Consider the following 13,557-nt stretch of genomic DNA (forward strand, 5'->3'; position numbering starts at 1 on the left):
CTCACACCTTTTATACATTTTGCCCTGTGTGCCATTTTTGCCGCCTAAGCATTGTGGGCTCATTGTTCCATATATCGAAAGTTTGAAATGCCTTGGCCTTGGCCTTGAGGTTGTCAGGCCTTGGCCTTGGGTTTTCATGCCTTGGCCTTTGGTATTGAAGCCTTGGCCTTGTGTGTTAAAGCCTTGGCCTTGGAGGTTTGAGCCTTGACTTCAACACTGGTACACAGTCAAAATTACTCTCATGGTCCATGGAGCATTTTACCCAATATTTTTTAGAGTGTGGTGGCGACGGGTGACTACTTTTATTCAAACCATGGACCTATTACGTAATAGGTCCATGTTCAAACCCATGCAGGGACTGTCTTCGGATGTTACCTTTAATCATTAATGCACCGTTTCGCTCATCTCGCACATAACATAAATTGAAAATCAATGTTGAGTGGCATATCACCATTAACTGTCATTTCGGATTATATAATTATTTGATTTAACCCTCGCATATTATGTCATGATTGACTTTGTGCGCATGGGTTCAATATAAAAGTAGGCCTATTCATGGAAGTACAAACATCAACGCATATCACATGTTTTTACAATTATTTACGCGGAACAATAATCAAATACTGTTTGTCTTCAGAATATAATGTTGTATGCAGAATGTCCAACAGGGAAGGATGCTGGAAAAACCACAAGTGGTTTTCCCAGGTACGGGCATCACCGCATAATGAGAAAGAGGTGGATCTGCTCATGGAGCCGCGGAGGTATATATATAATATAAGAACCTCAACGATATGCTTGCCTGTGGTGGATCCCGTGGTGGATAGATGGGATGTGTCAGAATATGCAGTGTACCTTTTAATCTTTGTAGTCATATCCTTTTGCTGAGCCTTTTCCCCTAAAATACAAACTGACTCCAATGGTCATCTACCCCCCCCACCCCTGTTGGTTTCGCCTTTTCCCTATTTATTGGTTCTGATTGACCTGACGCTGGCACCGTATTTCCTCAGTGAAGAGGACCGTGTGTGATAGACATTAAAACTCCGCCCCCTAATTTTACTCTAAATCTATTAGTTTTGCCTTAAAAAAACCTAATCAAGAACTCGGTCCCCCATTTTTGGAGTTGAGGACTTTAAAAATAATTATGACCCTTATACGCTTCGATCAATCACTTCGCCGCATTCTTCATCCCTTTAGGAAAATTATGCATAGAATTGGAATACGTTTTTTCCAGAATCAGAGACATGTTATATGGGATACATAAAGAGTAGCAGTTTTTATTTGATTTGTTTAGAGAGAGAAGTTCTTGATCTCCATAGGCCTACCTGTTTTAAAGGTGAAGAGATGACAGATGTCACACTTCAATTTCCCATTATTTTAGTACTTCGCGATAGGTAGGTAACATTTACTTACCTTAGAACAACATAAAGCACCATTATATTAGCCAGACTTCCGACAAGTACGACAGGGATTGTTAAACAGGCCAAGGCTATACCAAAAGCTGGATCCGTCGTCGCATCGGTATCACTACCTCCTCCTGAGTTTGTTGGGTCCCAATCAGGACTTGGAACCAGTCCTGTTCCTATAGTAGATGATGTTGTATCGTTATAACCGAGATTCGCAAATAGTTCCTCTGGTTGCCTCACCCCTGCCATTCCACTGTAAGTTACGGTAGTCGAGAAAGATTCCATCTTAGATGATGATCCCAATGGTTGATAAAGGAAATTTCCCTACAAGAATTTGAAAGATTTCCCACAAGAAATTCTTCCAAGAATTTGTATTTTCAGCATTATTTTGTCAAATTTCCTTCATAGCAGCAAGGAGAGTGATGGCAGGAACCGTTCTTCATTTCTTTTCAATAAAGTGATCCTCATCCTATGAATCCAAAGACATGACGTTTCGTTTGGCATCGATTAGCAGGTTGCCCATGGCGCATGTTTTGAGAATTTCTAGAAATTCAGAAACATTTCCAAAGTGCAAGGATGATTCGTGATCAATCTCTCCATATACCCGATAGACCACATATGTAAAGTAATATCAAATTCAAAAGTTCAAGTTATTACTTTCATTTCAAAGTGATAAACATGAGAAGATGCCGCAAAAATCTTCTGAAGAATTTAGGTTCCACAAGAAGAGCAATTATGGCATCACCCCCATTACAAGGAAATATCACAACCTTCATTGGTACAAACGAATACCAACTGAAATTTTGAATTTCTTGTTTTAAATCCAGAAAGAACAATCACCATATAGTAAAACATAGCTGAGGTTAACCGCATAGTTTATGTTGGATACGTCCACTTAATCCCACAGCACGGGGCAAAATGACAGATACAACTTTGGAAGGCGAGCGGCGCTCTTCCCAAACTATTGTGCGTCGTCTGATTTGCGCGGTTTCGTACGCAAATCAACTCAATTGTTTCATTAATAGAGTCAGACTATACCGTTTTGTGGAAACTGTACCACTAACCGATTTTGATTTGTTTCTTTCAATGTAAGCCACCGTCTTCTCAATTATTTGATAATGAATACTCCAATATAGAAAGATAGATCATGCATCATAAATGTGATTTTATCAAGCCATTAATCAATTCCTCTGAAAAAATAATATCCAGTCTTCAAATTATAATAATTTCAAATTATAATTTTTTGATTTTTTATATAAAATGACAGATTTTCCACCGCCAACGTACTGCCTGTGCCATAGTTTCCCTTGCGAGCTACATGTTATATTTTAACAAAATGCTGATGTACTTTGCCAATGATGTTCAAATGATGAAATATAACATATATACATTATCAGAAAGCGCCATTCTGAGAAACGACTCTTGAATTAATTACAGGAACAACGCTACATATAGGGTAGGTGGGCAATCCTAAGGCAATCCTTCACCCTAAGTGCAAAAGAAAATGAACCCATGTGTTCCTGTTTGCACCTGGTGGATGTTTCATAAAGCTGTTCGTAAGTTAAGAACGACTGGTGAACGTTTCTTACGCACTAAACCATCGCCAATGGTGTATATACCATTTACCAAAGGAAAGGTTCACCAGTCATTCTTAAAGTCGCTCTTATCTTACGAACAGCTTTATGAAACACCCACCTGTTCGTTTGCTACTCTAAAGGTGCAACTTCCACCTTTAAGGATGCTTTGCATTATTTCGTTCAAATTGCGTTCAGTGGACATTCCGTGATGGGTTTAACTGTGTAAAATGGTGCAACATAACAAGCTAACTGCATTCTTATGGTGCAAAAAACATGGTACAAAGCTGTACGCAAAAAAGGAGCTTCAATTGTTGCATAAAAAGGGTGCAAAATTGCACCTCTTTTCCTTTATGTGTACCGTCCTGTTATATGCCAAAATAATGAAAAGCATTCAAGAATAGCATCGAATAGAATAAAAGCAAATTGAAAAAAGGATGAATGTACAACCGTGGCATAAATGTGAACGTAACACAAACACAGAAATACAATATAAAATATATATAATTTTATAATGTAATGTAATCAATATGTATATATAATATGTAATCTTATCATTTGTGTTTCTACAGGGAGATTATCTTGGAAATAAAAATCATATAGGCGTTCCAGCATATACCAGTCTGGATTTGGCTTTCTTTCAGAAGGAAACTAAGAAAGGTATGATGCACAAAAATGATATTAAAAAAACTGTTGGGTAATATAAGATGGGATATTCACTCCCATAAACAGCTTAAAATCAAGAAAGAAATAAGACTCACTAACTTTAAACTGTTATTTTTAAGATTCACATCGAAGAAATTATCTATTTTCCAAATGAAATATAAAACTACTCGACCTAGACAATTTGTTTAAATGATATGTTAAAGGAGATCAGGATACCAGCACAAATCAAAATTTGACTGTTTTATTTTGTAGGATTTTCTTTTAGAAAGGGCTATAATTTTGTATGAATGAATACAGAATTTTCTATCGGATATCAAACTGTAACAATCCCCCCCCCCCAAAAAAAAAAGAGGAAGTAACGAAATGCTCTTTGCAGTTTTATGCGTTAATAAAAGCGACGAAATTGTAAGTTTCGACATGTTCAATATTAAAAAAAAACTCACTCCATTGCTATGCTCCCTTGCGAACAGGGACATATTTTTTTAATCGTACTTTCGTAGGCCTCTACAATTTCATTGATTGTTTGTAGAAGTCATGGGTGGTAACGTCACGTTATTTTTTATTGGGAGCAGATCGAGAAGCGATGGTGTCATCAAAAGGAAAGTATTATATTTATTTTTTGAAGAAAAAAAATTATTGAGCTGCAAAGGGGGGGGGGGGGGTAAGCCCCGCGTTCCCAGCCTCCCTCTGTCCATGGGCATATTCATTACAGCACGTCGCGTCGCGTCGGTCGTTCGGCTCCTGCATATAGTAAGTCTACTTCTTTTTCCTTTCAGTTGGTATGGCAAGTAGAACAACCCAGTAATCTCGTCTATTGATTTGATACTGAAACCACTAACATGAATCTTTTAATGGGTTTTAAAAGGTGAGAAACCTATGCATAACAACATTATTTTGCAATCTATAGTTTCCCATTATGGTTAAAAACAATTCATGTTTATGTTATTCATGCGGCTATACGACCTAAATGATTGTTTATTCTGGTTGATGTATAGCGTAACTGGATCACCACAGAATGAGAGAAAGAAGGAGAATTATGGCCAGAGAAGAGAGAGAGAGAGAGGGAGAGAGAGAGAGAGTGAGAGAGAGAATCTGATAGAGGGGGAGAGAGGCGTTGAGGAAAATATTTTCAACATCAGATAAAAGCAATAAAAATGATAAATTAAAATAGGTGTACTCTATATTTTGTATTAAAAAAAAGGAACAATGACTCAGTGTTTTTATAATGACCACCATACATCTCTCTCTCTCTCTCTTTATCTTATTACTCTTCCTGTATATCACTTTCATTTACCGTCTGTTATGGTCTAAAATAGTAAACGAATTGATAAATCAACAAAACTTTGAAAAATGAATAAAAAAATAAAACAAAAACAGGGTGGTATAATAAAGTTGGACACCGATGAAAAAGGCATGACATTGCCATAAACTCCGTTATCACTCACTGTCAGAGGCTGACCATGGGGGCGGACCCAAAGTGGTGAGGGCGCGCGACCAACCCCATGAGATTCAATCAGTGAAATAATGAAAATAGAGGGGAAACGTATTTTTTTTAACTTTTGAGCCATCTAACCATGTCTTATGTCGAATACTTATAGGCATCACTCTCATTCAACTGTAACTATTTATTCCAAAGAAAATACAAAGAAAATACACTTTTAAAGGAAACAAAATGTCTTTGAATAATTCTTAAATGTTGAAACTTGTCCAATGGATATGGATGAATTGTAATGTTACGAGACCATACTCCCTGGTAAGAACCGGTCAAACTAGAGAAAATTTATCATTTTTCGATCCCTGAATATTTTAACAACCATCATTAGCAATGCTCTGGCTGATACATTTTACAATGCAAAACAATCAACTATATAGTTCAACGGTCATTCTTTTGTGTCTGACAGTAGTCTATACTACAGTATACAGGAAACGTCATCTTAAAGATCAAGTCCACCCCAGAAAAATGTTGATTTGAATCAATAGAGAAAAATAAGACAAGCATAATGCTGAAAATTTCATCAAAATCGGATGTAAAATAAGAAAGTTATGACATTTTAAAGTTTCGCTTATTTTTCACAAAATAGTTATTTGCACAATTTAGTCACATGCAAACGAGAGAATCGATGATGTCCCACACTCACTATTTCTTTGGTTTTTTATTGTTTGAATTATACAATATTTCAAATTTTACAGATTTGGCAATAAGGACCAACATGACTGAACCATAAAATGTTAAACAATGGTAATTCCACATGTTCAGGGCGAAATAAAACTTTTTTCATAGGACAATGAGGAGAAAATTAGAATATTTCGTATAATAAAATACAAAAGAAAAAGTGAGTGAGTGATGTCATCAGTTCCCTCATTTGCATATACTGACCGGGATGTGCATATAACTATTTTGTGAAATTAAGCGAAACTTTAAAATGTAATAACTTTCTTATTTGTCATCCGATTTTGATGAAGGTTTCAGTGATGTGCTTGTTGGATTTTTCTCTTTTTATTCAAATCAACTTTTTGTTGGGGTGGACTTGTCCTTTAACTTCGGTTCAATGGTGAAACATTTTTCAGTCATTTCCTTTAAAGTGATAAAGGTAAGTCAAACGGATATACAACGGGCCTTGCGACAGGTTTTACGATAAGGACCAGATTGTAAAGTAAAGTGAACCATCATTATTTGATAATGCACCCCACCCACTCTTCAAGGATATCCATAGGAATTAATAAATTGATAAGATTATTGTCTAACGCAGTGATTCAAGATGCAATGAGATACAATTAACAAAATGTATCAAAGAGATTCTTTGGAAAAACTTTTCAATTTCGAGATTAGTCTCGAGTTAGTAGCAAGGATGATAATAGAGTCAATCTGCATTATAGGGAATTGTCTGCATGGGTTATAAACTAAAGACGCGGTATATTAAGGATTGAATAGCAAATTGAATACTTAATCAATGACAAAAAAGAGGGGAAAATATCGAAAAGGATTTTCCAATGTTTTATTTCCATTTATCATAAAAATCAATATCTACAGATCTATCAACCCCTTTAAGAAGAGAACGAGAATAAAGAATAAATAAAATAACATCGATAGTACAAAATAATATTACTATTTAATTGTATATAGCGGGCGCCAGAGACGAAATCAATTCTGATTTTTGAAAGACTGGGAGAAGAATACCATCAAGAATTTTATATGAAAAATCCAAATACTATTTTATTCCCAATACAAATAGTTTGATAGTTAATATCATGGATACGTTTCGGGGGCTTGTAGACATTTAGATGACTTTTAGAGCACCACTTCAGAGTTGGATAAAATTAGCTTCAAACGTACAGTATTGTATTATGATGGTTAAAGAACATTATGTATCCCATTATAAATAGTTTTTGGATACTGTCATTACCACTGATTTTTATTTGTCCTTCATAGGACACTAATTTTGTAGCATTTGAATGTTTATGTCAAAATCTATGTACGAAAATTCAAATCTTCTGAAAATTTGGCGACCATTTTGAAAAAAAATCAGGATACAGCCTGTTTACCTCATAATTATATAATATATATATATATTCAGTATAAAAACAGGTTTAGAAGCACTATATGGAAATTTCTTCTTCTCCGAGAGGGACCTTGCTCAATTATAACCAGGACTAACAATGGTTACACTTTGTAGTAATTATGTTATTGCCTTTGGTATTTATTTATGATACATTTCTTTTTCATCTGTATGAATTTGTATTGTATTTAATATTTATTTATAATGTTTACTTTATATTTTGTTATATACCTCATAATTATATAATATATATATATATTAAGTATAAAAACAGGTTTAGAAGCACTATATGGAAATTTCTTCTTCTCCGAGAGGGACCTTGCTCAATTATAACCAGGACTAACAATGGTTACACTTTGTAGTAATTATGTTATTGCCTTTGGTATTTATTTATGATACATTTCTTTTTCATCTGTATGAATTTATATTGTATTTAATATTTATCTATAATGTTTACTTTATATTTTGTTATATTTCTATTTGTACACGTAAACTTTCACTCATTTCAGCCTTTGACTGCTTGTGATTGTATTTTGATAGTTTTATTGCAATAAAATCCAATATATATATATAGTTACTGATACCTGTACTTTATACGATAAGTCAGTTTAGGCATATTGAAAACAGAATTTTGATCTGAACAGCTGAGAGTATATAAATTATTTTATGGCCCACGAATAAGCCTGTACTTGTTTCTTTCACCTTTCCTTTCCCTACAACAATATTTATATTGGTGTGCCAAATATATACATAGGCCGACCCTAAAACATCCGGAGATTGTTAATGTGACCACTATGTGTTCCCATTGGGCTTATAAAAATCGATGAATTGAAAATTGCTGAACAATTTAGGTCTGTTTTGGAGTATTAAATAGGGCTGTGAAAATTAGAAAGTAGGACAAGAAAAGACCTTGATTTGTCATTTGGAGCAGATGTATTTGGTCAACGTATTTCCTGCGCTCAATCTTGCACTGCAAACATTAATTATTATGAAACGTGATATGCATCGTTTTGATCACCAGCAATAGTCAGTCCTGACTTGAAGTAAAATATTCTCACTGTTCCCTCCACAAATACAAATACATAATGGTCGAAGAGCGCTTTCTTTATCTGCCCCTGTACTCTGGAATTCTCTACCATTAAATATAAGAACTGCACCATCCTTCCCCATGCTCAAAATTCACTTATTTTCAAAATAATATTTATAATGTTCAATATTATTATGTTGTTAAATATTGTAAGTTTTCATTTCATTAGTGATGTAACTTTTATGTATTGATTTAATTTTGTTCTAATTTGTATTAAGTAGTTTAGGATTAAGGTTTAGGTTTATTGTATAATTCAGATAAGATTTAATGTATAATTTAGTAATTAAATATATTTTGTAAAGCGCGTGTCTTTTGACTGTTATGCGCTTTATAAATTTCAAATATTATTATTATTATTATTAAAATATTTATTCCGATGTAACAAATTACTTGTCAAGTCAGACGCATGTGTATGTACTACGTATTAATTGATGTAACAATTAAGTACACACACAACTCGGAGATCATTTTGTTTCCCAAATATTCCTTTACGGATATCATTGAATCATTCCCAATTTAAGTCGTTTATTTGTTGGTTTCTTTGTTTTTATTCGGCAAGCTAAATAATTGAAAACTACGTCAACTAAAAATAATGCTACTTATTTTAATGACAAAACCCAAGAGCGATTGAATAAAGAAACTATATATCATGACAATATTATAGTTTCTAATTAGGCCTACCCGAAATCGTGCAAACCCAACCTCGACACAGTCACACATTGCGTAAGTAACACACATACACACCACCGCCCCCATCCTCCTTCACGCCTTTCATACTTTTATATATTTTACTTTACTTTATTTTATTTCAAGCCAAACTCTTGCTCTCATTCACCCCCTCTCCCACCTGTCTAATGTCATAATTCATGATTTTCTTTATGAAGTGGGGATACGTAGGGTTCAACAAAAAAATATATATATAGATCTACAAGCGCGGGATCCGAGGTTTTGAAAAGGATTTGGGTGCGCAGGGAGTATGCATTTTTCTCTACTAGTATTTTCTTTCCTGTTCTATGTTTTCTTTTTCTCTCGACATCAGCCTTTTCCTTCTGCTCCATTCATTCTGTCATGTTTTTTTTCTCTCGTTTTGCTTGTCTTCCCCTCATTCCATCATTTTCTCCTCTGTATTTGCTTTCTTCCTGTTCTGTCCCCTCCCTAATGCCTGCTGAGCAAACATTTTCTTCAGCAATATCGATGATATCCCATTCCGCCTTACAGAATGATCAATACCAGGGGGGTGTTTCATAAAGCTGTTCGTAAGTTAAGAGCGATTTTATGAACGACTGGTGATCCTTTCTTACGCGCTAAATAATCACTAATGGTGAATATCATTACCACAAGAAAGCATATCGAAAACTTGTATGCAGTGTACCGGACATGTAAAAACATAGCAGACGACGTTTGCAGACCTCGCGATCATCGTATGACTAGTGGTGCGGAATGTTCCATTGCGGCTTTATGGGGGAAATAGCATTACAGAGGGATAAAATGTATACACAGATAATGTTTCAGCGTTGATTCGCAATATTTTGAGTCAATTTTCATAAATTATCGTTGTTTGAACATTTAAACATCATTATAAAATGAAAGAAATAAGCAAAACTTAATTTTCAGACTTAGCTATGCAGTGGTATAAAGCTAGGATGCACCCCTCGTATACATAATGGACCCGTCACGAGTGTAGGTTTGCTCTTCGGACATCACTATCACAAAGAAAATCTCCTCTGATTTGATGATAAAAGTGCCCTATTTCCTCATTAACCAATCTCCATGGTTCTTTCATGAGTATTTGCCTTACAATGTGCCCTTTATTGTAATCTGGGCGGAAATTCATGATACCACCACCCACCGATGTGACGACGGATATAATCCACCCGGGTACTATAAAAATGTCCCCCAAACCCATTATCCCAATACATATTCCTGACTATGGATGGTTTCTAGTGATTTTAATGTAATAAAGTGCCATATTTCCCACCAATTGAATGTAAAAAAAATTATGGTCATCTGATAGAAGAAGTTGTTACCATTCATTTCAGGGGGGCGGAAATTCTATCTGAATCAACGCTTGTCCTTGATACACATTTGTTTGTGAAAAAAAGGTATAATGCAAGGGAATTCTGCGTGTTATAAGGGTGCGCGCGTGCAGCGAGGACCTTCTGTCCGCTAGTTTTCCATATGTGGTCACCAGTCGTTCTTAAGGTCGCTCTTAACGTACGAACAGCTTTATGAAACGGCCCCAGTTCACCTAGAGGTCTATTAATTCCATTTACCAACTACCAAGGAGTTCATTTCGGTGCAAATACCAATAATAATTCCAATCAATGTGTTCTGTACTTAATAATTGGATTTGTGATTTCATTATTAAGCCGTCGACTGAATAACTATGCAATATAGAGAAAATCTTTTTACTTATCTATAAAAACACATTCACATAACGTCAACGATATTAGCACCCGATAAGAAGGTGTCTATCCTTTTCACATTGGATAATATGCTTATGATTAATGAATAATTTACATTGCTTCTATTTACGGTTTGTATGTGTGTGTGTATAGGACTATGCAAATTAATAACCATAAAAGCACTTCATTTTCCCATAGCTAGCTCCCACCACCTCCTCCCCCCTCTCTCCCTCTCTCTATCTATCCCTCTCTCTCCCCCTCTATCTATCCCTCTCTCTCTACAATTTATTTCTCATGTAACACAGTTTTTTGCTTTCAAAACCAAACATGGCTATGTAACAATTCTATCAAAAATAGTACTTGCAGTGTGAGTGATTTTTTTTATTCATTAAATACAGATACATATACAAAATGATCGCAGTAGAGGCTTTGTATTGTGTCTGTGTATTAATTTCCAGTCATCTATATCAAGCATTGCTTTTCTTAAATATTTAAAGAAAATCCTTGATTTTTCAATACGAATTAATGTGGCATGAAATGCACCAGCTAACTGATAAAGAATTTGCCCCATACAGTGCGTATTAAAAAAAACGGGAAAGTTTTGAAAAGTCTAAAAAAATTGTTTCAATTTTATGATATCTATATTTTGATTTTAATAGATGCTCTGAAATCTTATCTTTGAAATGCAATAAAAAAAAATTGTTCATGCTTGAGCGAACACGAGGCGTTTTTGTTGGGGTTCGAAAAGAGGCTTGCGCCAGAATGGCAGAATATGAGTAATAATGATGATCAGACTTCTTCCTTATCAGCAGACTTCCTCTTAAACTTTTCATTATCTGTACTATAATTTTCGAATTATGCTGTCAAATTTTATTTACAATTTATTTATTTACTTGAATCATTTTGTTTTTTCATTTAAACTTCTTTTACCTTTGAATTGTCCTTCATACAGTCATAAGTAAGAAAAGAATACCTTTTGTCAACCCCAGCAAGAAGATTTGCATTATTAATTGGGAAAACTTGTAATTATTCAAATCCTTTTATTATGTGAAACAAATTATGTTATGGTACCTTTAAAGACATGAATCCATTTTTCAAGGGGTTATTGATTCCTTGACCAAGTTTAATTAGATGCCTGACAGGACAAACAGGAAGGGATTCGTGTCTTTCAAAATTAATGGTGTATTGAGTCAATTTTGAAGGAGCTAGATATGGCATATCGGGATAAAATGAATTAAAAAGTTGTGAGCGAGCGAAGCGAGCACGCAAATATTCCCACTATTTTATTACGATATCAAATTTTGTGATAGATTTTGACATAATTATTCAGAAAATAATATCATATTTTACTTTCTATCTTTCCTTTTATTTCCTTTCCAGTTTTTTCTTGGTCATTTTTTTTATTAAGGGAGGGGGGAGCATCCCCGAGCCCCCACCCATCTGCATGGCACTGTTCAAAAGGCACCATAACCTTTGTAGCACACAATGAAATGATTTGAAAAAAAATACACGCTCTCCCATACTTCTGTTGAAAAAAAAAAGTTTTTGCTTGAAGAAGGAATGAAAGCTAAAAGAGAACATATTAAAAAGGAACAACAACAGAACAATTCAAGCAAGTAAATAGATTTGGAAATGAATTTTGACCGAATAATTAGAAAATTATAGCAAAGATGATGAAAAGGTTAAAGTGATTGGTTAACATTGGTTTGACTTTTAAAAAATCTGAGCTAGAAGGTCACACTTGTCACCTGTGTCTGTGATATGTTACAAAAATGAAGCCCAGAAAAAATTGCGTTCGAAAATAATTATTTAGTGCTTCAAAAATTGAAATATAAAGTGACCGAAAACACCATCTTAATTTCATCCCATACACTTATGTGTACTATTTAGGCGTCTATAAGACGCCTATTTACAAAATCGGGGTTTGCCTTGTAGTTTTAGCTTTTCATTCTCAATAAGGGTTGTTTTCAGGGTTTATTAGTTCTAATACATGCACTTGTACACATGTTTCATCTTGGTTTGAGAATTTTTTTAATCGGCTGCTCACAAAGTTAAACAATACCTTTAAGAGGAAGTCTGCTGAATAACAAGAAGTCCAATCATCATATTTATCATTTTATGCCATTTTGGCGCAAGCCTCCTTTTTAATCCCAGACAAAAACATTCCGTGTTCGCTCAAGCATGAACGAAACAAATTTGTTTTAATGGCATTTGAAAGATAAGACTTCAGAGCACATATTAACACCAAAATATAGACATCATAATTTGAAACAAATAAATTATAGACTTTTCTAATCTGTCCCGTTTTTTTTGTATACGCGCACTGTATAGCCCACATCTCTTGTTGCTTGCCCTAGTCGAGCTCATCGGCACTTTTGTCGCGCGCCCTCTTCTAGAAAAATCCTTAAAACCCCCATTCCACAGAGAACAAGACCGCTGAAAGACCTTTGAAAAACCATGAATTCTGGTTGATCTTTCAAAGGTCTCTCAGTGAACCTACAATGGTCTTTGAGGTCTTATACGAGTCCTGACCAATCTTTCAGTGGTCTTCGTGGTCTTCATGGGCTCCAAAACTTTTTGAAACGGTTCAAAACAGTCTTACAACGGTCTTACAGGAAAATGGTCTTTCAGTGGTCTTTAAGCAGTCTTTCAGCGGTCTTTCGATGAACTTTCAAAGGTCTTAATAGTCTTTCAATTATCTTTCGGCAGTCTCTCAACATTTTTGCGGAGATCACCGTAAGACTCATGAGAGATCATTGAAAGATCATTGAAAGACCAGGCAAAGTCCATGGAAAGAATTCTGAAAGATCACTTGTTGCATAAAAGATCTCTGAAAGACAATTGAAAGATCTCTATATATGGACT

At 34.9% G+C, this 13,557-nt stretch overlaps 1 protein-coding gene across 1 annotated transcript in view; it reads right to left on the reverse strand.

Annotated features, from left to right (window-relative positions):
- LOC135153205 (somatostatin receptor type 5-like) overlaps nt 1–1,688 on the reverse strand; it is a 56,699-nt gene extending 55,011 nt beyond the window's left edge. Inside the window, exon 1 of the mRNA XM_064095564.1 lies at nt 1,411–1,688. Within this exon, the coding sequence (XP_063951634.1) occupies nt 1,411–1,688 (278 nt within the window). The remainder of the gene's footprint in view (nt 1–1,410) is intronic.
- Nucleotides 1,689–13,557: the final 11,869 nt, after the last annotated feature.

Source organism: Lytechinus pictus, chromosome 2 (genome assembly GCF_037042905.1).
Source record: "Lytechinus pictus isolate F3 Inbred chromosome 2, Lp3.0, whole genome shotgun sequence".
NCBI classification, from domain to species: Eukaryota; Metazoa; Echinodermata; class Echinoidea; order Temnopleuroida; family Toxopneustidae; genus Lytechinus; species Lytechinus pictus.